This window comes from Penicillium oxalicum, chromosome IV (assembly GCF_001723175.1).
Source record: "Penicillium oxalicum strain HP7-1 chromosome IV, whole genome shotgun sequence".
NCBI lineage: Eukaryota > Fungi > Ascomycota > Eurotiomycetes > Eurotiales > Aspergillaceae > Penicillium > Penicillium oxalicum.
Window position 1 is genome coordinate 7,900 of NC_064653.1, and position 14,494 is coordinate 22,393.

Genomic DNA, 14,494 nt, shown 5'->3' on the forward strand with positions numbered 1-14,494 from the left:
ATGGCCGCCAGATGGTTCTACCCATCCCATGACCGCGAAATACAAATTGACATAGCCGTCTTTACTGCGTTGATGTTTTCAATTGACGACCTCGGCAACCAAATGCCGTGCGCTTTACGTACATATCGCAGAAAAATGTAAGTCAAGGAATTCATTCGAAAAAATTGATCGATTATTTACTTGAACGTTTTGCTGCATCTATTGCAGTATGTTAGGCCTTCCTCAGGATAGTCAGCAAATTGCGGACTTTTTGAAAATCCCATTCCAGATGGAGAGCTGGCTCGACAACTTCGCTCTTGACATGGTTTTCAAATCTCAGCTAGAGTTTCTCAGCGCCAATCTAGTGGAGAATGAGTATGGAGACCGTCTATGCCCGCATCCGAGTACACCTCAGTCTCTTCGAAGCTATTTTCGTTTAAAAAGCGGGATTTGCGAGCCGTATGCCTTCTTCATCTGGCCTTCCAGCATCATGGTACAGGATCATAATCACAACGGTGCTCCACTCGCTATCATGCCGGACTTAATGACCTGGATCAACGATACCAATGATATAATGTCATTCTACAAGGAATCTATTATCGGGGACGAAGTCAACAACTCTATATCTCTCCATGCACGGTTAGTCTCTTTCTCTCCTACTCATCAGCCTTACAATTATAGCTTGAACGATAACTGAAAGACCACAAGAGCAAAATCACAAACCCTCCTTGAATCTGTGAAGGATCATGTGAGCTTAGCTACCGATGCCTTCGTGCGTATCATGGAATTCGCCAAGGATCAGCACCCTGAGGTGCAAAGAAAGTTGTTGGAATTCCTTAATGGTTATATCGCGTTTCACTACAAAGACCCGCGGTATCACATGCAGGATCTAAGCATATCCCATTCACTCTTCGATCAATGATAGTGGGGTCTCTCTGTGTTATATATCACGGAGAGCTTCTCTATGGTGAGGTGCGGCCACAGTAGGAGGGGCAGCCACACAATGTGAGAGCGGGATGAGTGATTGAAAGGTTGCTTGCGCTTCATATTCAACATATTGACCACCTTCAAAATCGGACTAGCTTACTCCGATGCATGCTGCTTTTATCGATCAATTATTGATTCTGGCGATTGGGAACTGTCTCTTTGTTTAGCTACTTCCTTGCAGCGCGCCAACTTGTTTTGCGAGTATGCTTACCTTCTCTAGTCTATCCAGGTCTTCGTAGATACATGTATCAGCGTCACTATCCATCGCCGCAAATATATCTCTATCGATTGAACTATTGCCAAGCCTCCCTCCTCATCAAAATAGAACGCACCCCTCACCTCATACTCCCCGTCGGTCTGTTCACTCTATCTAGTGTAGTGGGGGATTCGGTTGCATGTACTTAAAGGCGGATATTCAGTAGTAGGAGATGCCTGAGAGCCTTACCGTCGAGGAAGGTTATCTAGGACCTAGCTTGCGGGATCCGGCATCATCATCATACTTGATCAATAGTTTGGACGGAGGATTCTGGACAGCCTTTACAGTCGGATTCCTTACACTTGCAATGTCACACTCTTTTTGATTCCTGCCTTTGGTACCTGACATCGGATCTCACGATTACTTTGGAGGATTCCAGGACTTGCGTGCTTGTAGGTTTGGTTTGGTTCCTCTATGACTCGACCTGTCTGGTGAGATCAGACTGCCGTGAGCATTCCCCTCTTCAATAGGTACTGGTGAGACGCACTTGGAGGACTTTTATCGGTCCCTTCGTCAAATCGGCGTGGTAGAATTCAAAGAAAATTTCTGTCAATTCAAAGAAACTCATCCCCCTATAAGTGCAGCTGCATTTAGGGCTGTTTGCCAACAGTCATGCGATCCACCAATTTTACTATCGTCATCTCCCTTCATCGTCTCTCTCTCGCCCTACCAGAGCACATGCGTACATGATGAACTCTTTGAGAAGAATAATCTTGAAAATGTCCCTTCGATAGTTTAATGTCCTAATGTCGAGTGTTGTATCGAGAGAGCACCTATGACATCCTATCCATTGGGGCTCCGCTCAGAACCCCTGGCCGTAATGTCCTCGTTTTTTCAAGTTGTTTAAGTTGGTCTTAATCGATAATTGTTCACCTTCAATAGACATATTGAATCGATAGCAATGTCCGAGTCGAATGTAGCGCCACAATCTTACATCCTCACCAGGAGCGTGAATGAGGCTCAGCGGTTTATGACTTCCAATCCTCTTTGATCTTCTTCGTAAAAAATTGGCTCCTTACAGCGGAGAGACTCCTCAGTCTTCCCTATTGGACCAACCATGGGCCAATGATCCATGGTATCGAACAGCTTCGGGGTTATGAGAGAAGCCTACAGAAATCTACAAGAACTAGAGTTGTGAGAAAATTTCCAGTAGGGAATGGACTTCCACGTTTAGCCTGGTGGCCAAATTCTGGGCAGTTTCATCGGGGACTCGTGGACGACAAGTGGAGACCTAAAGTGGGGGACCAAAGTGGTCCTGGTCTACACCAGCCAATGAAGACGGTCAGTTGGACTGCCGTTTTAGGAACTTGACGGGAGTGGGGCCCAGACATCGTCGCCATTCCGAGGGTCGGAAGAGGCATTTCAAGAGTATATAATCGAGCCAGTACCTTTGCTTCGAACTACATCTTCTATCTGAAGGAGTGAAAGAAACACAGTCGGCTCTTTTTGTTTCTCTCGAAATTCATCTACTTTACAACCGAAATGGTTCAGTTCATTGATTGCCATCCTGCCACCCAGGCTTTGCACGCAGACGATCACTTGAATCTCGTGCAAGATGTTGCGCCTCCAATCCATCTATCGACCACATTTCGATACTCAAAACATCCAAATGATCTAGTTCCGTCAGAAGACCCTGTGGTGAGTACCCTGTGCCTAATGAGAGGTCAACCTTTATCTGATCTAAGACTTCTCAAACAGGCAGAGTTTGATGGGAAGAACTACGTCTACTCTCGCGAGTTTGCCCCAAATGCCACCCGCTTCGAAGCTGTACTCTCCACTCTGTTGAAAGGGCATGCAGTAAGCTACGCCACGGGTCTCGCTGCACTACACGCCGCATTGGTACTGCTGAATCCCCGAAAGATCTCCGTCGGCGAGGGTTACCACGGCAGCCACGAGGTCATTGAAGTGGTCTCCCGTCTCTCTGGACTCAAGAAGCTCCCACTTGACTGCGCCGCCGAAAGTTTGAGTGAGGGTGACGTGATCCTCCTCGAGACTCCAGTCAACCCATATGGCACTGCATATTGTATCGAAGAGTACGCTAAAAAGGCACATTCTCGCGGCGCATACCTCATTGTCGACAGCACGTTTGGTCCACCAAGTCTCCAAGATCCATTTCTGTGGGGAGCTGATATTGTCATGCACTCTGGGTCGAAATATTTCGGCGGGCACAGCGATATGCTCTGCGGTGTGCTTGCGGTGAAACAGGATGATTGGGCGAAACATCTTTTTGAAGATCGAATGGCTCTAGGTAATGTCTTGGGAAACTTAGAGGGGTGGCTTGGTACCCGAAGTCTGCGGACGCTCGAGGTTAGAGTTCATCGTGCGAGTGAGAACGCCACTAAGTTGATCTCGTGGCTTCACGGGGCTCTGACTACTTCCTCTCCCGTGCTGGGATCAGACGAAGCCGCTGTCCAGGCGGTCCTGCAGAATATCTACCATGCCAGTCTGCAGGATGAACTGTGGTTAAAGAAGCAGATGCCCAACGGATTCGGCCCAGTTTTCTCAATTATAATGCAAAGTGAGAAGTACGCTCGCGCTCTCCCGAGCAAATTGCATTTTTTCCAGCATGCGACGAGCCTGGGCGGTGTTGAGTCTTTGATCGAGTGGCGGGCTTTGTCAGATGCCAAGGTAGACCGGAAGTTACTGCGGGTCAGCGTGGGCTTAGAGAACTGGGAGGACTTGAGAAAGGATCTGTCGGAGGCGTTCAAATCTCTCGTGCGTCTTCGGTAGATATTTTGGTCTATATACATGATTGAATTCATAAAGTTCACTGGCCAGTGTCTTCTCCCCACCGGGTTGTTAAATCCAAAGCCAGTCACGTCCCATTTGGCCAATACGAATTATCCAACGAGACTGGACCAGCTCGGAGGTATCTACCTGTCTCCAATATTCCTGTAGGGTCTTTGCAGCATGAACTGCATTGAGACAGTTGGTAATGTCCCAGAATTTTTCCGCGCTGGATATGAGAAACTCCCGTTGTGGTTGTAGTCGACATTCCAGGCCAGCGATGAAAATCGGCCAGAGGACACATTTGAAGATGATTCGATCATGCTGCAATGATTCAATCAGACTCAGCATTTCGGCAACCATATCATCTGCTACAGTCGCCTGTCCAGTCATAGCATCGAGGATTCGTCTCCCATAAAGGGAGGTTCCTAGTTGGTATGAACGCGATAGGGAGCTTAGAGTGATAGTTTTGCCTGCAAAGGGGGTGTGTGATTGGGCCATTCCCATTGACCAGGCACAGCAGTCAAAATTGTCAACCGTCTCGAGCAAAGATTCCGTTTCTGAGATGTGTGTCTCCAGAGCGACTCGGTCGGAATTATCAGTCTCGAATATTCTATCCCTTTGTACAGAGAGTAGTTGCATCGCAGTCAAAAGGTAGTCAGGGCATCCGAGGAAAGACGTTTCAATCGTCTCTGAGAGAAGAAGCTCCTGTTGGTCAAACGAGACGAACTGAGATACTAGCTTTGGGCGCAGAAACGTGGCTCCAAGTGTCTCGATTCTGGCGGCTTGTCAGCATCATGATTTTTTTCCCATTGGGACAACTTTGGGCAGACGAACACTTTGATCTGCTTTGTAATAAAAGCACGAATCTCTTGCACAGTCTGTCCGGGACCTTGATTGACACCAGCGTGCAAACCAGGTTGAGGACACGTCAATGCGATGAGTTTTTTTGCGCCTTCCAAGTGAAAATTCCAGCCATCACTCCCAGACTCCAGCAAATCCAAGAAAATTAATAAGAACACGCTGGCAACAGTTGAATTTTGCTGTGATAACGTCCGGTCTGCCAACAAATTTGACAGTGCTTTCATAGCTTGGTGTTTAAATGCAAGAGCTTGCCGATTTGCAATCACCAACTCCGGGAATTTTGGCGAGATTGGCTCAGAAAATGATTGCCCTGTATTAACATGGTGACGAGCTGCAAGGGCAAGCAGAGCCTTCAGTAAGACTGGACATTCCAAGCCGAGGGGAATGAGGTTTCGGAAAGGATTTCTGTTAGTGTCATAGACGATGAACAGCTGACAGATGCGATGTTCATCTGACATCGATGGTCAATTCATAATCACTGGAGCCAATCAGGGTCTGTGTAACGAACAGTACTTGACGTAGTATCTTGAAGTCCTGTCCAGATTTGAAAGATTTGGATCTTCAAGTATCAGTGAGGGGTCTGGTGAAGAGAGGATTAGACCTGTCTTAATGAGACTTTCAACGAGCACATATTAGGACCACGCACCAGCGCCTAAACCAAGTTCAACCAGAACCCGACCTGGAGAATCGAGTCGGCTCCTCTGCGGAGCTGAAGTCCGCATGAGTGCGGATTGTGAAGATGCGCCTCCTGTTTCATTGTGGACTCGCAGCGAGGATGAGCTTTCATCCTTGTAAATATGTCCTTGCAGCTTTCCCCGGATCGCAACGCCTTTGACCCATCTGAATGGCCGTCTGTCGAGGCATTCCAGGCCGGCCTTTTGACATTTGCCACACGGCACTCCAGACTGGTCACACTGGATCCGCCGATTACGACAGGTGTAGCATGGTTTATTGGCCAAGTGATTCATCTTGAACGAAGAAACCTTTTGAGGACCGACTTAGTAGCGAATAGCTATGTAGATCATATACGGAGAGAAGGTTCCAGTGATGCTCATAAGTCGCCTTGCTGACTGATCCAGTCCTTAAGGTCCACTGTCACCAGCCAGTTTAATGAAAGTGGTAGGGCTTTTGATCCCCAGTCAACGTTTCGGCCGAATTCACAAAAAGCAAGGTGTGAGAGCGGATATAGCTTCATGACACTCTCAATATTCACTATTCAAATTCAAGTTCTTTTTCTTTTTTCAGGGTGGAATGGATTCTGTGTTTCTACTAGCTCTCCTCGCGGGCGGCGCGAAGCAGGCCCGGTGCTCCAGAAAGCCAGCCAGGCAGCAAGGCATCCAAATGCCAAGCCCCTCCAAGCGAGCCTGTTCGACGTTCGGGCAATTTCATCCAGACTACCACGTGAAGTTGAAACTGAGCTAAGATGGCTAGCATACAGTAGCCCGAGCGAAGCCTTCTTGGCTCTGCTTACTTACCAATCACTGGTTCGTCAAGATGAGCAAGCGGCTGGATCAATTTGGTAGCCTGACACGAAATTCGACTGACACCAAGGTCGCCTTTGCCGTCTTTGAGGCTTCATCACCACATTTCGACCCTGAATATCTTATGATCCAGATTTAGCATCCAGGCACATGAGTAACCAGACATTGCGATTGGCTCAATCACTTGGCCCTCGGATATCTTGAGGAGATTGAAGGCTTCGCGTCTCTTTCATTCGCATTCTGTAAATAGAATCAAACTAAGATGTGAATCGGCCATTCCACGTGTATCGCAGCAACCGGAGTAAGTACAGTAAAGAATCTTGTAACTAATCGAACCGATAATCAAGCAATTGAGGGCTGCATCCGTCTTCCACCACACTACATAAGCGGAGCGATTTTCCAATGTATATGCATCTCTATGTTCAAAATCCTCACCTAAATCTCGATCCCAAGGTCTCAGTCTGAACTTTTCCGCTCGAGATTCTCCCTCACTATCATTGATCTATACTGCTCTCTCTTAGACATTCAGCTCTACCTATGGCATCAAAAATGCGTCTGCTGCTATAGCTGATTGTTCTGCTGTTCGACTGTGTAATTGGAGTGCTAGCTGTTCCCACGTCGAACCCAGCCGCAACTCCTACAGTCACCCCAGCTCGGACCAGAACTGATACGGATGTCGTCGTTCTTCAACAAAGAGGGACGGAGGCGACGACTGATTATGACCCGCATATCACGATTCATGTGCGCGAGGCCTCGATCAAGCCCTTCAGCCTAACACTGCATCTGCCTTCGAATACCTGCACGCCTACCATCACTCCTGATGGCAACGGTTACATTCCTCCCAGCGAGTGCAACGCTCTCTACCAGTACTATCCTTCTTTCAGAGCTGCACTAGCCTTTTCCATTCTTTTTGGTATCCTCATGATCACGCATCTTGTCCAAGCCACCATTTTCAAGGAAGCGTACGTCTGGATCATCCTGATGAGTGCGACGTGGGAATGTGTAGGGTTCGTGACACGGGCGATAAGTACGCGAGATCAGCAGAGCAGCCGAGTGGTCTTGCCACAGTCACACAATTATGCATCCTCCTGTCTCCATTGTGTATGTATTTCCCAAGATTTTCACGCTGAATGGATCCGAAGATGCGCTGAGACTTTTTTTTCTCAGGGGTCAATGCATTTGACTATATGATCCTCCTCGGATGATTCACTTCTCTATACCAGACCGTCGAATTGGTATCTTCAAGCCATCCCTTCTCACCATGATCTTCATCCTCCTCGACCTTGCTTCATTTGTCATCCAACTGATTGGAGGCATAGTCTCCCCATACTGTCAGAAGTGTCCCCTGGAGCTGCCACGTGTTATTAAGCATAATTTCTTGTGAGATCACGGTGTCTGTGGAGCGATCCGGATCCCCAACCAAGTCTACGAGTTCCGTTCCTGTAGGTCACCCTACACAATGTGCACCGAGAATCAAGGAGATTACCCCTGTGAACAAATTCAACTTCTAGGGGTCTTCAAGATTTTCATAAGACCGATAAGCATGAAGAAATTGCCGGCTGGAGTTCCTCATCATTAGGCCCCATAGTAGAACATACCATGGGCATTGCATCAAAGGCCGTACGATCGGAAAATGGTGTGTTAAAAACCCTGGCCACTGAAGCTATCTCCCATTGCTTTCCGCTCGACTTCTTACAAGGTGATAATCGTCAAGAATTGAGTATGGGTGTCAGATACGCTCATAGCACCAGTAGGGCGGTAAGCATGCCTCGCACATCATCTTGGCCATACGAAAGAAAAATCTTGGCTCAAAGCCCCTTCCTAGACAGGGTCGTCCGAAGTTGCAACTATGAAGGTTTTCCAAATCGTGCAAGAATCTCTTCTTCCGGAGGCAGCTGCGACGAAACCGCTCGAGGACGATTTGAATGTGCGAGACGAGTCCGATGCTTTGCACTGTCCGCTAGCGCTACTAATCGTGAGCGCATTGTTCAAGTGTGAAAAAAAAAAACAATGATAAAAACTTTGAAGATCAGCACTCACCTGTTCGGACATTGAGAACTGCATGGCCTGGGAGATCTGGCACCATTGCCTTGCTTGGTTTCTGGGGCCTTGAGAATTTCGAGCTTCCAGTCCCGCTGCGTTGGGCCCGATGTAGACGCTCTACCCCTCTCGGGCTATATGGGTATGAAGGGGTATTCGGAGTACGTGAGTTTCCAATGTTGGCCATGAAGGGCGCTGATTGAGGCGGTGGCATAACTGGCCCACTCTGGGTAGTCATGCAGTGCAAAGTTTGAGAGGCGTTCTCTGATGCGGCCGTTTCCATACGCGATTTCATGGCTCGGGCTTTGAGCAAATTGTAGAGATTTGTCATTTGTGCAAGTTTTTTGGTTTTCTCACGATAGAGATCCACGAGCTCTTGGTTCTTCTTCTGAAGTTGTGCGTGTTGTGCTTGCATGTCTGTTCAGGGACAAGTGCGTATAAAGTCGATCATTAGAGCAATGAATTTGTGGGCGAGGTTTATGCGCGACAAACGTACCTGACACTTTGCTGTGCAACGTCGAAATCTCTGAATTGGCATTGTGGATAACCTTGTCCATCTGTGTGCTGAGACTGGCGTACTTTTCGGTGAGACTCTTTCCGAGGTATTCTTGGTAAAATCTGAGGAGTAAAATCTCAGTCAGTGCATTCAGTCTAATAGCTCTTACGCAGAATTACATCTCTTGGGTGCTCTGATAAGCCCAGAAGCCCAATGCTCGACCAGCACACTCCATAATCGTTGTGGGATCCATTCCACTCAGCACGCTTGTCTTGTAGTCCTCGGTAGGATTCAAAACGGTGGACACCGCATCGTCCGGATTGCAAAGTACTGTTTGACAGGCAGGGCATCGGCGGCCACTTGTCGTGGGATGCGAAAGACCGAGACGATTTGCACACTCAAGACAGAATATGTGACTTCTGTAATCAGCACCATGGTTCGAGCACCTCAGAAGCCCGGACTTACGAGCACGTGGTCACCACAGCTCTTTCTTGTAGTTGAGCTCTACATTTGAGGGCATTGCAGCGCAAGTGAAAATCCATGATGCGCAAGGCTGGAACTCCTTCGGTAGAGTGATGGATGATGAGTGGACAGATGGATGGATGGATGAAATTGCAAGGCCGAAGGTCACCTGAGGTCTCGGTCGAAAGGCCGCCACACCTGCCAAGCGGCGGAGAGATACATAACTTGAAAGCGAGCCCTGCCTCTGAGATGCCATTAAACACTTAAACATAAAGAATGCAAGGCTATTCAAAAGCTTTTCTAGAAGAAGAAAGTATTCCCTAGTGCGTCACGCCGCGTCGAAGTCATCTTTTCTTCAAATTCTTTTCCGGGCTCAAACTCGTTCCAGAGACTGGCCGGGAAGATATGTTTGTTCCTTTCGTACCATCGTCGGTCTACGACTTTGGTTTCACTGGCGTCGTTATCAGCACCTTCCAACTTCTGCTCACTAGAGCGATGAAGTGGGTTTTTGTCATCTGTTTGAGTTGGCAAGGGCTTATCCGAGTAGTTGAAGAGCAGACCACCAGCGCGAGAAAAACTGGGAACCCGGTTGGCGATGAAATAATAGAAATCGTAATGCTGTGCCGACATGAATTTAGCCAGTTGTATTTGAGCTCGTACAGATAAATTACTCACATGAGGTACAATCACATCACCTTTAACCAGCATCAAGTCATCGACGCTAATCCGAGCCCACTCTTTCCGCGCCTTGGACGTGCCGCTGGTACGACCAACTCCCATCTCCGCCCCAACCTTCCGACATCGATCTAGAAAGAGCCAGATATGGTCACCCTTTCTCATCTTCACTGATCCAGCGGGCGTACTTGTACCATCGAAAAAGACAAATGGGACTGCGATCTCCGTGTTTTTGACTGCCTCCTGCATCGCCAGGAATTCCTTGCGCAAAGCATCCCGAGCTTTGGCCTCGGCGTCTAGTGCGGCTTTGGTGAGCGCCTTTGGGGGAGGTGGCGCATTGGGATTCGCCTTCATTCGCGGAACAGTCAAAGCGGAGGGAGGTGTGAGGGCTTCCTCCATGGGTGTCTTCGAACCAGATCGCGAAGCTCTCGAATCGTGTGGTGTTCCAGCAGATTCTTCGCCGCCTTCGTCATGTTCATCCCCAAAGGAAAGTTTGCTTTTTGCTAGAGCCTTCTTCTTCTTCTTTTTGGGAGGCGCATCGCTTCGCGGTGTGGAGGATCTGGTGCGACGCGATCAGTGTCAAACTTGCGTGAACCGAAGAGAGCAGCTCCTCTTCCCAAACTTACCCGTCAGTTGCTTCGCCTGCTGAGGGGGTCGCACCTCGTGAGCCATTAGACAATATTCCAAGTGATTTGTCGTGTGCTTCCTTCTCTTTTTGCTCTAAAACTTCGGCGCGTCGCTTTCGAAAGTCGGAAAGATGCACAAGACCGACTGTTTGCGACTTGAGCATGTCCTCGGCGGACACAGTCTGGCCAGTAAAAGACCGCGGGGTCGACACCCGGCTTTCTTGTTCAGATGACTCCATTTTGTGACAAGGCAGGGGGAAACTATTGAATTAGCAGCAGGCAGCTGAGTATGGGAAATTATCACAGTCGGTCCTACTACTTCTGACTTCTTGCGACTCCGGGCACGTGACTTGTACCATTGCACTTCATGGCCAACCGATAAAGCATGCGTGACAATCGAAACCGCGAATTACGAGGAGAACCTGCAGCACTTCTAGTACATATGGAAAGATTACAACCACTCCATTCTGGGTGCGAAACTTTTTGAGCCATGAGTGTTCACGTTCACTAGTCCACCCTGATAAGGCAAGATAAGCTGAAGGTTGTCAATCGGAGCTCGAAGCTATCCCCACGCTGTGCAAACACAGCAAACTTCTGTCCAATCAAGTCATGCTGCATCTGGACCGCGTACGCGATAATCTTCACCTGTAAAGGACTCCCTTCATACAATCGCAAACATGATGGATGAAGAAGAGGACGATTTCTACGATCCTGCAGACTCGGTTCCTGCTGGACAGGTACCCACTCATGCCGACAATGAAGCTGCACAGCAACAAACAGACGGTTTTGAGGAAGAGGAGGAGGTTGAGGTCGAGGACGACGATGTGTGTTCCCAAGCCCCCAAGAGTCATGAAGTAGACTAATTCGGAAAAATAATAGGACGATTTCAATATCATCACAGAGGCACCGGCCGACGTGCCGCCTCAGGAAATGTAAGATCTAGCTATGGCATGGACAAGCTGCCTCGGTTCTCTGCTGACTTTGACAGATCCCATCCACGCCATACAAGTCTACGACAAGAGTCTCAGCGACCACCCTCAGCGGATCCTTCAATAGTGTCAAAATCGGCAACACCTTCCGGGACTCCGCATCTCGATGTGTCGACCCCTGTGCCCCCGGCCGCGGGAACTGCAGCTGCCTCGACAAAGCAAGGCATGCCTCTCAGACCGGGATCGTCCTATCCAGCTGTGCACACTTCCACGATTGATGTCAATGGGAATCCAGTGCACCCATCAACGGGAAAGACGATCATGGCCACCGATATGGACGCAGACTTCCCAGCCGACGACAAGCCTTGGCGACGCCCTGGGACCGACATGACCGACTTCTTCAATTATGGATTCGACGAGTTCACATGGGTCAGCTACTGTCTGAAGCAACAAGAGGTTCGGAAGGAAGTGGGAGATCAAAAGAAACAGATGGAAGATATGACTTCATTCTTGGGCATGGGGATGCCTCCGATGCCTGGTGCGCCTCCGGTCCCAGTTGTACCTGGCCCTGGCGCGCCACCCATGGCAGGTATGCCGGGCATGCCGGACATGAATCCCGAGATGATGCAGGGCATGCTCGCCTCCATGATGTCCCAGGGGCTGGATCCATCCAACATGGACCCGATGGCTTTCATGCAGCACGCGCAGTCAATGATGGGGGGCCAGTCAGGGCCCGGTCAGCATGGCCAAAATGGCTTCGGGGGGCAAGGGCAGGCTCAAAACTATGGTCAGGGTGGCCAGGGCCAAATGGGATATGGAGGCTACGATCAACGAGGAAATTATGGAGGCGGGCGCGGACGCGGCCGAAGATGGTGATCAGTATGGCGCCTGGAATATGAACCGCCCCATCAATCAGGGGTATACTTGTGGTGAATTGGGATGCTACGGTCATAGACGAGTATGAAAAATCAACAATAATCATCTTTAGGCTCTGTCAGTCGACGGTCCCCAGCCAGTCTCCAAACCCAGGACAGGCGGAGCTCCGGTCGGGGGAAGACGACACAATCTCGGGAGATTGAAACAGTTGGTTGGCTGAGTAGTACAGTAACTGAGAATCGAGCAATCCCTTCTGGTGCCTGTCAGGATATAATTCTGCACACCAGGGATCTCTGAATGAACCCCAGATCCCCTGCGAGATCAAGGCGCTCGCGGCGTGGAAATGTGTAGAAGCCGGAAGTCGGCGCGGACCCTATTCCTCGGGAGTCGAAGCTTTGAAGTCTTGGCATTCTGGAAATTTCTCGCCGCAGAAGCCCAGATCTTCAACCCCCGGACACGTCTTTCTTCCCTTTCTCCATCTTTCCTTCATCATCCGACCCTTGGCCTCGCGATCCCCAACTCACGAAATCGCCCACAATGGTAAGTGCACATAGTCTCCCCTTGGCAAAATATGACTTGAGCACTTGTGTCGGCTTTTTTTTCTCTTGATGCTTTTGAAACATTTGCAGAGCTAGCTTGACGCGCTGTGGCTCCTTTCCGCGCTCCATTCCGCCGTTATCCTCCCTACACTTACTCTTATCGCGCAAGATGCTCATCTCTTCTTCCATAGTCTGTCCTCCGTAACATCAAGAGCCTCGCTCCCCTCCTCGATCGGGTTCTGGTCCAGCGCATCAAGCCCGAGGCCAAGACCGCCTCTGGTATCTTCCTTCCCGAGAGCAGCGTCAAGGAGCAGAACGAGGCCAAGGTCCTTGCTGTTGGACCCGGTCTTCTCACCAAGGACGGTCAGCGTATCCCCATGGGTGTCAACGCTGGCGATAAAGTCTTGATCCCTCAGGTAAGCGACCAATCAGCCCTTACTGCCGCGACTATCCCCGCGCCCAAGTCCATCTTGTCACGGATGCCGATGAGCAATCACGTTGTTTCATGGTCGACTACGAGTTTAAAATTGGTATAAATTCTGTTGCTAACCAGCTGCCTGTGAATAGTTTGGTGGCAGCCCTATCAAGGTTGGCGAGGAGGAGTACCACCTCTTCCGTGACTCCGAGTATGTATCCTGACTCATCCGCGTTCTGAGTTCGGCCATTCTGAGGTTATCTAACCTTCCACAGGATTCTCGCCAAGATCAACGAGTAAACGAGTCGCCGACAAATTCTTTTTGATCCCTTATCTCTCCTTCGCCCGAGTGTCTGCCTGAATCTGTTCCCTTCGTCGTCGGCCGTCAGATCCAAGTTCACAGCGAGAGATATTCGGTCTGTATTATATCGACGCGGAGCTTTCGGGTCCGATCATTCTCAACGATCTTGAACACGATAATATGTTTTAAAAATTTACCTTACCAACGGGTCGCCCGCTCACGAGGCTTGCCAGATATGTTCTCTAACCGCATGCAACATACTGGGGGCGCTCATCTTTGCATACTGAAGTTTTGAAGCGCTGGATTGGCCTCTCGGGGTCTTGCATGTATTCATTTTACCATTGTATCATTACCCACCGAATCGCAACTCGCCCTTAATGCTGTGCTATACCTTCAGCTTTTTGCCATAACAGTAAAAGATAATCAGGCCGTAGGTTCGGTCCGACGCTAGCCATCTCCATATAAGAGGCAGCGCGTGCGTAGCTTCAATTAATCGTGTGCCTGCCTAGTCCAGCAGAGCAATCCAGCTGGTTGGGTAAACTGATCCCCTTAAACAATACATTAGATTCTCGCTTGACTACAGATGGTGAACTTGGATAAACTACTACCAATACGGACATATCCGTGTTCCATCCAATTGACAAGACTGGTCGCCTGGCTTCCAGGCCTTCACCTGTGTTGGTTCATTCGCGCACATCTTTTCAGAAAAGACTGGCAATTGACAATTCACTCGGTCCATTTAGAACCTACGCCTGGAGTCTCCTAAATAGCAGCCCTTTACTAGCTCCAGCATAGATAGTCCACACCTTTCTCCCACGGGCACCCTAATAGATCGGAGAAA

At 49.3% G+C, this 14,494-nt stretch overlaps 6 protein-coding genes across 6 annotated transcripts; 5 read left to right on the forward strand and 1 right to left on the reverse strand.

The window, feature by feature from the left end:
- POX_d04788 (uncharacterized protein) lies at window positions 1-901 on the forward strand (the record flags this gene model as incomplete). Its single annotated transcript, XM_050113649.1, has 3 exons — window positions 1-137; window positions 208-618; window positions 688-901. The coding sequence occupies 3 exons, from the start codon at window positions 1-3 to the stop codon at window positions 899-901; spliced, it is 762 nt and encodes a 253-aa protein (XP_049968600.1).
- Window positions 902-2,704: 1,803 nt separating this feature from the next.
- On the forward strand, window positions 2,705-3,952 carry POX_d04789 (putative trans-sulfuration enzyme; the record flags this gene model as incomplete). The annotated part of the gene is made up of 2 exons (XM_050113650.1): window positions 2,705-2,860; window positions 2,921-3,952. The coding sequence occupies 2 exons, from the start codon at window positions 2,705-2,707 to the stop codon at window positions 3,950-3,952; spliced, it is 1,188 nt and encodes a 395-aa protein (XP_049968601.1).
- A 2,891-nt stretch (window positions 3,953-6,843) lies between these two features.
- On the forward strand, window positions 6,844-7,499 carry POX_d04791 (uncharacterized protein; the record flags this gene model as incomplete). Its single annotated transcript, XM_050113651.1, has 4 exons — window positions 6,844-6,847; window positions 6,902-7,256; window positions 7,301-7,395; window positions 7,462-7,499. 4 exons carry the CDS (start codon window positions 6,844-6,846, stop codon window positions 7,497-7,499), a joined length of 492 nt encoding a protein of 163 aa, XP_049968602.1.
- A 642-nt stretch (window positions 7,500-8,141) lies between these two features.
- POX_d04792 (uncharacterized protein) lies at window positions 8,142-10,832 on the reverse strand (the record flags this gene model as incomplete). Its single annotated transcript, XM_050113652.1, has 7 exons — window positions 8,142-8,260; window positions 8,335-8,751; window positions 8,831-8,952; window positions 9,010-9,246; window positions 9,717-9,910; window positions 9,968-10,526; window positions 10,594-10,832. 7 exons carry the CDS (start codon window positions 10,830-10,832, stop codon window positions 8,142-8,144), a joined length of 1,887 nt encoding a protein of 628 aa, XP_049968603.1.
- Window positions 10,833-11,270: 438 nt separating this feature from the next.
- POX_d04793 (Pre-mRNA polyadenylation factor fip1) lies at window positions 11,271-12,398 on the forward strand (the record flags this gene model as incomplete). Its single annotated transcript, XM_050113653.1, has 3 exons — window positions 11,271-11,417; window positions 11,473-11,525; window positions 11,582-12,398. 3 exons carry the CDS (start codon window positions 11,271-11,273, stop codon window positions 12,396-12,398), a joined length of 1,017 nt encoding a protein of 338 aa, XP_049968604.1.
- Window positions 12,399-12,935: 537 nt separating this feature from the next.
- On the forward strand, window positions 12,936-13,652 carry POX_d04794 (10 kDa heat shock protein; the record flags this gene model as incomplete). The annotated part of the gene is made up of 4 exons (XM_050113654.1): window positions 12,936-12,938; window positions 13,129-13,353; window positions 13,505-13,563; window positions 13,628-13,652. The coding sequence occupies 4 exons, from the start codon at window positions 12,936-12,938 to the stop codon at window positions 13,650-13,652; spliced, it is 312 nt and encodes a 103-aa protein (XP_049968605.1).
- Between the last annotated feature and the right edge of the window lie 842 nt (window positions 13,653-14,494).